Consider the following 12,138-nt stretch of genomic DNA (forward strand, 5'->3'; position numbering starts at 1 on the left):
TTGTTCAGCTAACATTATTCTTTCTAAGGAATGTGATGTTTATTCATGTGTACTTGGTGAATGAATTCTTTATAAGGATATTAACAAGATGTAAAAACCAATCAGACCTCTGAGTCTTTAGCTTCATAGAGTAGTGGAAAAAATAGAAGGGGTTGTTGGGGGGTGTTTAACAGATTCTGGGGTGCAGTGGTTAGCCTGATCAAATACATATTTGGGCATAGAAGAAACTATAATAATTTTATTATTGAAATATGATGAATAAGCTTTGTTATGTTGTCAACTGAAAGAAATCAGCTGATATCTTGAAAAAAATGTGCCTTATTTGATTGGGCTTCTCTTCATTTTTTATATAAATGCACTCTCAAGGGTAATTGCCTTAAAAATCTTTTTGACTGATGAGACAGAAAATACAGTAAGGATTCCTGAAGATTCTAGGTTTCATTTGTGTCTTTTTGGGGTACAACTGATTTTGACAGATGTACTATTATGTTACTAGTGTAACATGACATCTCTTAAAAGATGAACTGAACATGAGGAAGCTTGACGATGAGTCGGTAAGACACTGTCAGAAAGCTGGAAAAACAGGTTGATGTCGACATATAGCATAAATGCAGTAGAACAAACCCCACAATACCATTAGGCTAATGTCTTTCTAATGAAGTCTTTGAAAAAATAGCTTTGTCCTTAAATACTGTCAGTTGGTCATGAAAATAATATAATAAGTCAATTTAATATGTGCATGAAGTGGTATTATATATACATTTGTGTATGGATGGATGGATCGATAAAACACATGTCTGGAAGAATTTTGAGATATTCAAGCCATTTCTTTTTCTGAAGCTTCCTCTCTCCCCAAAATTAATTTTAACAGTCCAAGATCATTATTAAACTATTGATGATTTTTTAAAATATGTATTATAAAGTGATTATATATATATTCATTATAATCATTTTCTGATTTCTTTCTTTTGTTAAGACTAGCCTCTAGTAACGTAAGAAAATTTGATTCATGCATGTAAAGAGTATTTCTAAATCATGAATTTCATGAGTAGTTAAAATGATTCAAAAATAATCAAATCAATTTGGGGTTTTGATGTTATGAGATATTTTCTGGTCTGATAACACACATACACACACACACACAGTACTGTAGTTACCATTTTACAGTGTAAACCATATTTATCTGTGCAACGATGACATTCACTATCTTTGTCCCTAGGGTCTGTCGTGATTGATCTTGATGGAAAAAGTTCCCTTCTCTACAGATTTGATCAAAACTCCTTGAGTCCAATAAGAGATATCATATCTTTGAAATTTAAGACAATGGAGAGCAATGGGATCCTACTGCACAGGACAGGGCCAGGAGGGGATCACATCACATTGGAGTTAAGAAGAGGAAAGCTCTTCTTACTTATCAATTCAGGTAAAACCACTTGGTGAGGCCCTTTGAAGGTCTGCTCATTGCTTTTCACTTATGTAGCTCCATGCTTTCCTAGCTCACTTCTCTTAACATCTGAAGTACCTTATCCTCCCATTGAAGGACTTGCATGCACGCCCAGTGATCCTTGGGTTCACGTTTGCAAATCACACAAACCCCACTTTGACTGCTCTTCCCATAACTCTGATGGAGCTCCACAGTTATTTCCTAGCCTCATAAAGAATGAGATGGGTCATTGAAAAATATTACAGCAGTAAAAATAATGAGCTTGTAGCAAAGATAAAATTTACATAGAAAATGAGCTTGCCATGGGTAATAATAATAGAAAGAATTAGCAGTGGAGGAAATTACGGCAAGGTTGAGAGATCGTTGTAATCAAGCTGCAGGTAAATCCACACGAATGTTCAGGATGGCACACATAGAAGAAGGCTGCAAATTACTGTCAGCAATACTGATCTCTTAACTAGATCACAGGGCTGTTATTTACGTCTTCTTTCTAGGTGAAGCTAGACTGACCTCTGGGTCCACCCTGATCAACCTCACCCTGGGCAGCCTGCTGGATGATCAGCATTGGCATTCTGTGCTCATCCAGAGACTGGGGAAACAGGTCAACTTTACAGTGGACGAGCACAGGCATCACTTCCATGCCCAAGGAGAATTCAATTACCTGGATCTTGATTATGAGGTGTGGTGGTTACATTTCAATTAATATGAATTTGATGATGTATGTGTAATTTAACTTCCTAGAAAAAATATGCTATAAAAGCTCACCTTCGGAAGAAATCCCCGGGCTGATGAGGCATTCCCATGGAGGGCTAACTCACTTGCACACCAGACTTGAGGCTCATCATTTACTATATATTTTTATGTGTTATTATAGCACATGACCATCTGCTCACCTGACATGTATGGCCACAGTACCTCATGTGTAGATCATGCTTTCAATGATGAACTCTCATTACCACATGCAAATCTAGAATGCATGATCTGACTTCTTTGTGTTCTACCCCTGAGAAATGCAGATCTGTTGGAGAACATAATAGAAAACAAATTAATTCGTTAACATCTGATTTAAATATGCAAATAGCAATGTGTGCTAGGAACATATACAAAATAAAGTATCATAATTAGCTACATTATTAAATAGTCCAAGTTCTACTGTGAATAGAGAAGTGTATTTTTCTTCATTAAGCAATAAATATCAAAAGCAGGTGTGATTAGTGACTTGGAAGAATAATTAAACTGTCACACAAATGAAGACTGAATGCACATAAATTTGTTTTTAAAAGTCTGTATCTTAATTTTTTTCTATGTGTGGTGTTGTAAAGTTATCTACATGATGATTATTGCTAATCATAATTATTTAAACAGGTTATCATAAAATCACTAAACAATATTATTGATGCCATTTTTCTTTCTAAGATCAGCTTTGGAGGGATCTCAGCACCTGCAAAATCAGTGTCCTTGCCATATAAACATTTTCATGGATGTTTAGAGAACCTGTTTTATAATGGAGTAGATGTCATTGGGTTGGCCAAGCAACACAGCCCTCAGATCATCATCATGGTAAGAACCTCTGAGTAAAGGAATGAGTAAGATGTACCTTTCCCAAATAAAATTGCTCCCTTAAGAATATCATTTAATATGTTGTATACTTGGTTCTTATTTAAAATTTCTCTCTGGTTAACGGTCAGCATATAGAAGTTTAACTCTATTTGACAGAGTTATAATTCACAAAGCACAAGTATTTTTAATACACTTATTTTTATTAATTAATTAATTTTTATTTTGAGACAGGGTTTCTCTATGTAGCCCTGGCTATCCCGTACCTTGCTCAGTAAACCAGGCTGGCCTCAAAATCATAGGGATCCACCTGCCTCCACCTCCCAAGTGCTGGAGTTAAGATGTGTATCACCACCACCTGGCCATAAATTTATTTTTATATGAAGTAAATGTATAATGGGTTTTCTCCGGGGGAGAAACCACACCCACATACCCACACATATACATACATACATACTCCCCTACCTCTTCACCTCAGAAAGGGAACTCATAACAGACTGAAGTAATATTTGCACCAAAGTCTAACTTGGTTAAGCAATGAGTTTCTAATGGGGTCATGAATAGGAGGCACTCACAAAAGCAAGGATGACTCAAAAGCAGCTGCATCATAGAAATAGCCACCCCAATCCAGGAGATGAGTTACAAGGCTGCAACTCTAGAACTCTCTCCTCAAAGGTGGAATAGTCAGACTCTTCCCTACTAGTTGTTTGTGACATCTATAATGCCAGGAAGGAACCTTCCAGAATTTTCTATGCATGTGGTGTTTTGTTCACTTCTTGCTTCTCATGAGCCAGCCCCTCTTTGCTAGATGGAATGTTTTAATTCTGAGAAAACTGTGCTACATAAATTAAAAAATAGTATAAGAAATATTTTAAGATTTTATTGTGATGTGACTTTAATTTTGCTATGGCTGTTTTGGTTTTGTAGAGATATTACTACTCTCAGTAGATTATTTATTTATTTATTTATTTATTTATTTATTTATTTATTATTTCTTTAAGAAGTTATCACCTGACCAGCTTGTTGGGTGGGCACAGAGCCTCAAGAATTAGGTAGCTTCGTGGTGTGTTAACAAGACACAAGAAACCCTTGCATTTTTATCGTGCCCATTCATCACAAATAAAGGACTTATAGGCTGGTACAACATTGTAGCTGCCAAGCTATCTAATTAGCAGTGTTGTCTGGGCTCCATTAAACCCCAAGTCTATGGAAATATGGCAGCATTTAATTCTAACTGTTAGTCATGGCTCAGTCAGGGAAGCAATAGCAGAGTGTGTTACAATTAGGCCTTAGCAGAGGAACCAGGAAGGGAAGGTTTGGCAGGAGAAGGTCACTAACTGAAGTGACAGCGTGAATGCACCAAGTAGATTGGCAGAGTGTTTGTCAGCTTTCTGAGGGTTCTACAGGAGCTGTTGCCTCTGGGTACCTTCTGTCCCTAATAAATGCATGATACACCTCTGGGCTGGACATCAGCTTGGCTTATTGCTGCTCAGCAGGACCAGCTGTCACGATAAATATGTGGTACAGAGTGGGAGAGAACAGGAAGTTGGACAAACCATATGTGTGTGTTTGGGGGTATGTACGTGCATTCCTGGCTTGTTGTTGTTTGCTTGTTTTGCATATATGTGGATGTGTGCAATGGAGGCTTGAGGTTGCTGTTGCAAATCATCCCCAGTGACTAGTCCACCTTATTCATTGAGTCTGTATCTGCCGATCACACTCAGAGCTTGCCCGCGTGCCGCTAGCCAGCTTGGGCTGGGGATCTCCCAGTCTTTGAGCCTTCTGAGGTTGGAATTACTGGTGCCCTCCTGCCCATCCAGCATCTAGGTGGGATTCTGAGATCTAAACTGCATTTCTCAAGCTTGTGTAACAAGTCTTTTGACCAGTGGACATCTACAAAGTCCCTAGCATGGCTTTTTGGCATGAGTTTTGGAAGATGGAATTTTAGTCTTTCTGCTAGCAAGCAGGCAGTGTGTGTTTGTTGCTGCAGGATTGTACTTATCCTCCATTGTATATGATTCCCAACACCTCTAAGGCAAAATGGCTGGTGTTCTTTTGTCAAAGATCATTCTAGGTTTTGAAGGAACTTTTAGCTGGATGCAAAGATTGAAATTCTGTGAAACACGGTTTCCAACTTTACTATTTTGATAACAAAATGCAGATTTAAATAGATTTTCATTAATTTCTTACATTGCTTAAAATTCAAAATATGCAAATTGAATCTCATGTTGTGCAGAAAATCCCAAAGAACATCACAAGAATATTTATTATAGAATAGATTTCATTCCAAATTCTCTGTGAATTCATGCTCATTGTATGTTTCTAACTCACAGTAAGATTTTAATTTCATTGCTTGTGTTTTATTAAGGGGAGATAATTTGAACAGAAATATAGTAAGATATGTGGTGTTTGTCCTAAATAATGTTTATCCACAGCACTTATGCCAAGACCCCCACTGCTCTTGAGCAAGAGGATGTGCTATGTAAGGCAGGAGGGGGCAGCTAACCAAATAAAGTATTGGATCAAACTGAAGGTGATAACTGTTCACATCTCCATAGGGTTTAATAGTCTTAAAATTCTCTTCACTCTGTATGTTTACATGTTAGCAGTTAACATTTGTGTTCTCAAACTTTTGACCTTTCATACACATACAATGTAACAGTTGTATAAAGTAAAAGTTCATTGTTTATTCTTCTCAATGAAGTTGATTTCATTGACATTGCATGTCCACACTAAGGTTGAAGAATGATGAGAAAAGTCTGGGAAAATGGTAACAGCCGATTGTTGTCAGGCTAGGATGATGTGAGATTGCTAACTAGACTTTATGAGTATTTAAACTCCATTCTGTGTGGAGGGTAACGAGCTGAGTGCTCTTTCTTGTCCTTTCTCCCCAGGGAAATACCTCATTCTCTTGTTCACAACCACAGTCTATGCCTCTGACGTTTCTGAGCACCAGGAGTTACTTGGTCCTCCCAGCATCTTCCAAAGAGGAAGCCATTTCAGCCAGTTTTCAATTCCGAACCTGGAACAAGGCGGGGCTTCTGCTCTTCAGTGAATTCCAGATGCTGTCATGCAGTCTTCTTCTCTTGCTCAGCGATGGCAAACTTAAACTGCATCTTCACCAGCCAGGAAAGTCACCCAGTGACATCACAGCAGGTAATAAATGTCTTCCTGCAGGCAAAGCATATGGATTTGAAAGATTTCATTATCTCTCTGTTCCTTCTCCATAAATTTTATGCATAGCCAAAAATTAATATTTGTTTAATAAATGGATACTTGAGTTAATACGGTTATCAGTATCTTTCCTTAGAGGAACTTGATTCCAATTTTCTTCTAAATGTGATTCCTGTATTCAAAGTTCTTATTAGCATAGTTGATAATGATGAGGGAGTAGAAATTTCCATCCATGACCCTTTTTCCAACTCAGACAAGTAATCAGTCTAGCAGGAGAAAATGGGCTTTGGGGGAAGCAGTGAATGGCCCTGAAAACAGGCCAATAAGTTAACTGGATGTCTTTCAGTGAAAAATTAGAATGTTAAACAGCTATTTTCCAACTTGGTGTGGAGCATGACAGAGGCCACACTGGCACCTATATCTATTTATGTCATTTTATACTAATATGCAAATGTACCTTGCAATGGTTGGGTATGTTTTTAAAGAGGCAACGAAAGTTGCTGTTTGGGCACCCATTGACGTTGCTCTAGCGTTTATAATTAATAAAAAGTATCCATTTGTCAATTAGAGGTAATATAATTAAGGTGACTTTATATGTGTCTTGGAAATTAATGTTCAATCTAGGTCAGAGCTGTGGGTGAGGGATATTTTTGTCTCGTCATTAAAATTATATAGCTTGCAACAAGGAATCTCCGTCATATTTTTTCATATATAGAATAGCATCACTCCTGGCAGCTAGAGGTCACATTGGGGTAAATTGCTACATTAATTTAATAAATGATCTTGAACAACAATTTATGGATGCTATTGTACCACTCCTCTATATTAACTGTGATCAGCATTTATAGAATATGATTGGAGAAGGAAAAAAAAATGAGAAAAGTTAAAATAGACTTTGAATCTATTAGGAAGAACAAGTATACAAACCGGTGTTAACCTGCTACATAGCTAGGTTTCTATTACTGTGATAAAACACCATGACCATGGGGAACTTAGAGTGGAAAAGGTTTACTTTACTCACAGTTCAGTATTACACTCTATCAGCACAGGAGCTCAGGCCTAGAGCCTGGAGGCAGGACCTGATGCAGAGGCCATGGAGGAGTGCTGCTTAAGGGTTTTCTCTCCATGCCTTGCTTAGTCTGCTTTCTGTAAGCACCCAGGCCCACCACCCACAGTGGGCTGGGCCTTCCCACATCAATCAAGAAAATGTACCACAGACTCACCCCTAGGCCAATGTGGTAAGGGCAGTTTTTCAAGTGAGGCTCCCTCTTCCAAAATAACTCTGGCTTGTGTCAAGTTAACATGAAACCAGACAGCACACTGGCCTAACGTTTGTATATTTTTTATTGCCATTAGTATCACTGCAGTTGAAGTTAAGGTCCTAGAAAATCAGCATTAATTATAATTTTTGGGCGGGTACTGTGCTGTGACTTTTTATGTAATGTTCAATGCGGTGGGTTTGTAGTCTGCACAAAAAAATGACATAAATTAGTCAGTGTCACATGAATAATTAAGAGACTCCTAAAACAAGAGTCTTAAAATGTAAGCTCATCATTGGTGTGTAGTGTATTGCAATGTATTTGACATCCTCTGAAGTGGTTACGGCAGTAGCCTCCTTTTCAACATCCTAAAGAAAGTGCTTCAGCACAGCATTACTGTAGGGAGCTGCAGGAAGCTAACTCACTCCCAACCTTTTTACAGGAATGTGTAGTTAATAAATTACTAGGTATAGCGCTGTAAAGAATACCCTAAATGATTTTAAAAATCTCTAAATGAGTGTTTGAATACAGACACAACATAACCCATTATGTTACCACATGACTTTATATGATTATTTTCATAGCTTATAATAAAGAATCTGACTATGAGTGTCAGCGTAGCAAAATATATTGCACTGAAAATAGCAAATGTTGGCCTGGCAACTCTCTGCTCCCTCATTTTTTCCCAGTTTCTCTCAAAATTACATATTTAATAATTATGGAAAGCTAAGCCATACTTTTATGATAAGAAGATTTAATATCATATAATACCAAACCAACAGTCATACATGGCTTTATTTAAAGTCATAATAATTCAGCAATTGATTTGATGTTAAACATTACCAAGTGAATCCCAAATGGACTTATTATATATATTAATTTTTTGCAAATTTCAGTAAAGCAAATCGATTTTTAAATTTACAAATAAATTACTTAAATGGTAGTTGAGTGCCTGGTCAGTTTCTTTTCTCATAGGAAATTATTTTCTACTTGGGGCACTTTGGTGTATTATATTATGCTAAATCTCTTCATTATATAAGGAAGGCTTAAATAGTCATAGTTATTACACATAGAAAATACTAATCTTAAGGGCTTGAGAATTTCAAAATATTTTTGCCTCTAATAGTTAAAAAAAACCAAAACTATATGGAGAAAGAACTGAATTATGCAAATATTTGAATTATCAGGCTAAGTTTGTAATGGGATGTACCGTTGACAAATTGTCATTTGGAATTTGAAAAATATTATGTGAACCTAAGCCATACTTGAAATATTAATGATAGTATATTAGCCTAAATCATGAAATGTTTTAGCAGTGCTTTGAAATCCCTCATGACACAAGATATTTTCAGTCCTTGTAATTGTTAGAGATGTCAAATCAAATCTGATCCAGATGACATCAAGGACCTAATGTAATTTTCTTATTGAAAATGAAATTCTTTGTTGTCAAGTTGTAGGCTCCTACAATGGTTTTATGTGTTGCCTAATGGTGAAAAACAGTCCCATGAACAAGCTTTTTGGCCCTGTAGAAGACTGTGCTTGTCATACGCCTGCCTATGTTACCTGATGTGTGTCTGCTGTTTTGATAGACATTTGCAATCCTTGTGTTCCTGGCTGTGGTTCAGCCCTCCTGGTGTGTCTAACCCAGAAAAAGGAAGTTTTACAGTTTTGTCTCATTCCCTTTTCTTGTTAACCTCTTCCTCTCTTCCCACTGTAAACCTGTCACCTTTAAACTTCTGCCCTCCACTGAAGTGATCATCACCAATGACCCCTATATTTTCACCTTGACAGGAGCTATCGAGCAATCTAGGTCCTTAATTCTGGCTAGTGACGATGGCAAGTGTAGAATTCCTGGTGATTTCAGAGTGCCGAGGTGTATTTGGGATTAGGTACCACTCTTCAGAGGTTCCTTGAGTGATGGCAGCCATGTAATTGCCTTCTGCACCTTTGCAGAGGATCTACTCTAAGTGACAGGCTTAGTTCTTTTCTTTATCCATCTTCTCTTCTAGATGCCTGTTACAGTCTCAGCAGAGGCCAAGGGCAGCTAAGCTGTCAGACCGTTTCTATAGCAATTTACGATAGGCCTGGAGATCACCCAGATGAAAGTCGATAAAAACTCCTTCCTACTGTAATTTTTGTGGTGATGTGCTTTGGGCCAAAGACAGGGTTTGAGGGGTTTGGCTGAGGAAGAGACAGTTCTAGAACAATGCTATTCTATCTGTCATCTGCGATTGCATATCCATTTATTATTCAGTTCTTGCTCTTGCAGTTGACAGTGTTTTCCTGCCCTAAATCACCCAAACATTTGGAGTTTGAGCACACTGAGTCTGTGGCTTGTTACAAGACTGGGGACATACCTGGAGAGTCATATGATCAGCTTGATGCAAAAATATGAAGAATGATATAAACTTTGGGGTTATGTTCACTGACTGGTAGTGTCTAGAAACCAAATGCTGGCTGTTGATTAAATGGTCTAGGGACATAAGAGTAACACTGTTTGATACTTTGATAATCTTAATCTAGAAGGCTGGCAGAATGGAATAAAGCTGAAGGAATTGGCAAAGGAAAGGGAGTCATTCCTGTAGCCTTTGTAGTGTGTGTTGCTGGGACCACCCTACCTGGTGGAAGCAATGTTAAAGGGGGAAGAACTTATCTTAGCTCATGGCTTTGCGAAGTTCCAGTCTATCTTGCTGGGAAATGCATGTTGAACTGGTATACTTCATTATGATAGAAATGCTTGGTAGAAGAGCCTGCTCCCATCACATCTGGCCAGAAAGCAGAAAGGCCAGAACTACAGGGTAGTCTATAGCCTTTAAAACTTGTTCCTGGTGACCTGCTTCCTTTAGCCAGGCTCTACCTCTTGAAAGTTTCAAAGCTGCATTACCTGGAGACCAAGCTTTCAGACCATGAACCTGCAGTGGGACCTTAAACATCCCCAGGGCAACAGTAGTCTTTCACATTTTTTCAGAGGAGGGAGAGAGCTAGTATTCCTGTGGTTTACATGTTAACCTTCTTTTTTTTTTTTTTTTTTTTTTTAACTGTGCACATCCAAGATTTTGAAATAATAGTGTTTTTGTTTGTCTGTTTTGTCTTTTTGATGTTTTGAGACAGGGTCTTACAAGCTGGCCTGGAACTTACTATGTAGACAGGGTTGGCCTTGAACTTAGAGGCCTTTTCTTGTTTCTTTCTTCCAAGTGCTGAGATTACAGGGATATACCATCATGGATAGCCTAGATCTTGTCTTGGTTTCTTCTCATGATCCTATTGTAACGTAGTGACTGATGTTGGCATCCTGGGGAGTTTACCTATGTTCAATAGGATCGCCTCAGGTCCTTCCCCTATTCCTGTATGCCAGGCACCTTCTTAAAGCTTAGCTTCCTGGCAGTCATGTTGTATCATCAGTCCTGGCTCTTCTTCTCAGAGTTATTTGACGTGAAGAAAAATAATGAGAGTGCCTGATTTATATGCAGAGTAAATTTGGGGTTTTAGAGTCAGGTAAGGGCTTCTGATTCAGTTTGTTGCTTACTGGCTTGGTAGCACCTGGGGGAATTGTTTACTCTGACCTAGAATTATTGTCTATACACTTAAAGTGAGAGTAATAACCAATGTGGTGTAAATCACACAATACCTAGAAAGCACCAAATGGTACTTCTGAACAATTGGCTTGATGGCAGTGTTAGAATTATGTTATTAGTATGCCAACAGTACAATCTCTCCCCAGATTCTAATGAGTGGACACTGGGTCAATCCCAGTGATGGGTTGTTTGCCTCCTCCAGGGCACTGACCTTCATTCCCGGGATGGAACAGGAATTATGAGTGGTGGCTGTTATGGATTACATGTAAAACACCCTCTTCCCCCAACTTCACGGCTCAGAGCTTAGGACTCCTGAACCCCAACTACAGGTGATGTTTTGAGATTGTGGAAACTTTGAGGCTGGAGGCATAATTGGAGGAACTGGGATACTGGGTCTGAGCCACGGAGGGTTATAGCCCTGCCCTACCTTGGGTCTGCTCTTTTTCTGTCTTCCCCCCTACTGGAATGGGAATAATAATCTCAGCCACACACTTGTATTACCAGGAATTCTGCCATGCCTGCTAGCTATAAGCCACAATAAACCTTCCTTCTTTAAAAAAAAGTTGTGTGTGTGTGTGTGTGTGTGTGTGTGTGTGTGTGTGTGTGTGTGTGTGTGTGTAGGTAGGTAGGTATTTATAGAGGCCAGAAGAGGGTATCAGAGCCTCTGAAGTTATAAGGAGTTGTAGTAGGTTGTGAGCTGTTAAGTTCAGGTGCTGGGAACTGAACTCCAGTCCTTTGGAAGAGCAGCAGCATTATCAACCACTAATCTATAATTCTTGCCTTTAAAATGATTTTTTCTTTACTATTCTGCCACAGTTTTAAAAAAAATAACTAATAAAGTAGCAATAGAGTTATGTCATATACTTAATAAAGGAAAAAGTACAAGCTGCATGAGTTCTTTTCTTCCTCCTTTAAAAGAAGGGGATCCTTCTTATCCAACTGAGAGATAGAAAAGTGAACAGAGGATCTGATTTACTAGGTAAAGCTAGCTGGGATATGTCAGGCATCAAGTTTTAACTTGAGCAATCTATCCCAGTGACAGGCAATAAGTCTCCTCCACATGTAAATGATGTCTATCACACACAGTTTCAGATTTCTAAAGTGTGGCCCCAGTTTGTAACCTGCTGGC

At 38.4% G+C, this 12,138-nt stretch overlaps 1 protein-coding gene across 5 annotated transcripts in view; it reads left to right on the forward strand.

The window, feature by feature from the left end:
* Positions 1–12,138, forward strand: part of CNTNAP4 (contactin associated protein family member 4) — a gene marked incomplete at both ends in the record, with an annotated part of 284,081 nt that overhangs the window by 169,153 nt on the left and 102,790 nt on the right. For 4 of the 5 annotated variants that reach the window (XM_080936900.1, XM_080936904.1, XM_080936903.1 and 1 more), the window contains 4 exons: positions 1,220–1,423; positions 1,939–2,128; positions 2,866–3,004; positions 5,896–6,157. In XM_080936900.1, the coding sequence (XP_080793026.1) occupies positions 1,220–1,423; positions 1,939–2,128; positions 2,866–3,004; positions 5,896–6,157 (795 nt within the window). The remainder of the gene's footprint in view (positions 1–1,219; positions 1,424–1,938; positions 2,129–2,865; positions 3,005–5,895; positions 6,158–12,138) is intronic. The other variant, XM_080936902.1, reaches the window with a different exon arrangement.

Source organism: Micromys minutus (assembly GCF_963924665.1).
Source record: "Micromys minutus genome assembly, chromosome: 24".
NCBI lineage: Eukaryota > Metazoa > Chordata > Mammalia > Rodentia > Muridae > Micromys > Micromys minutus.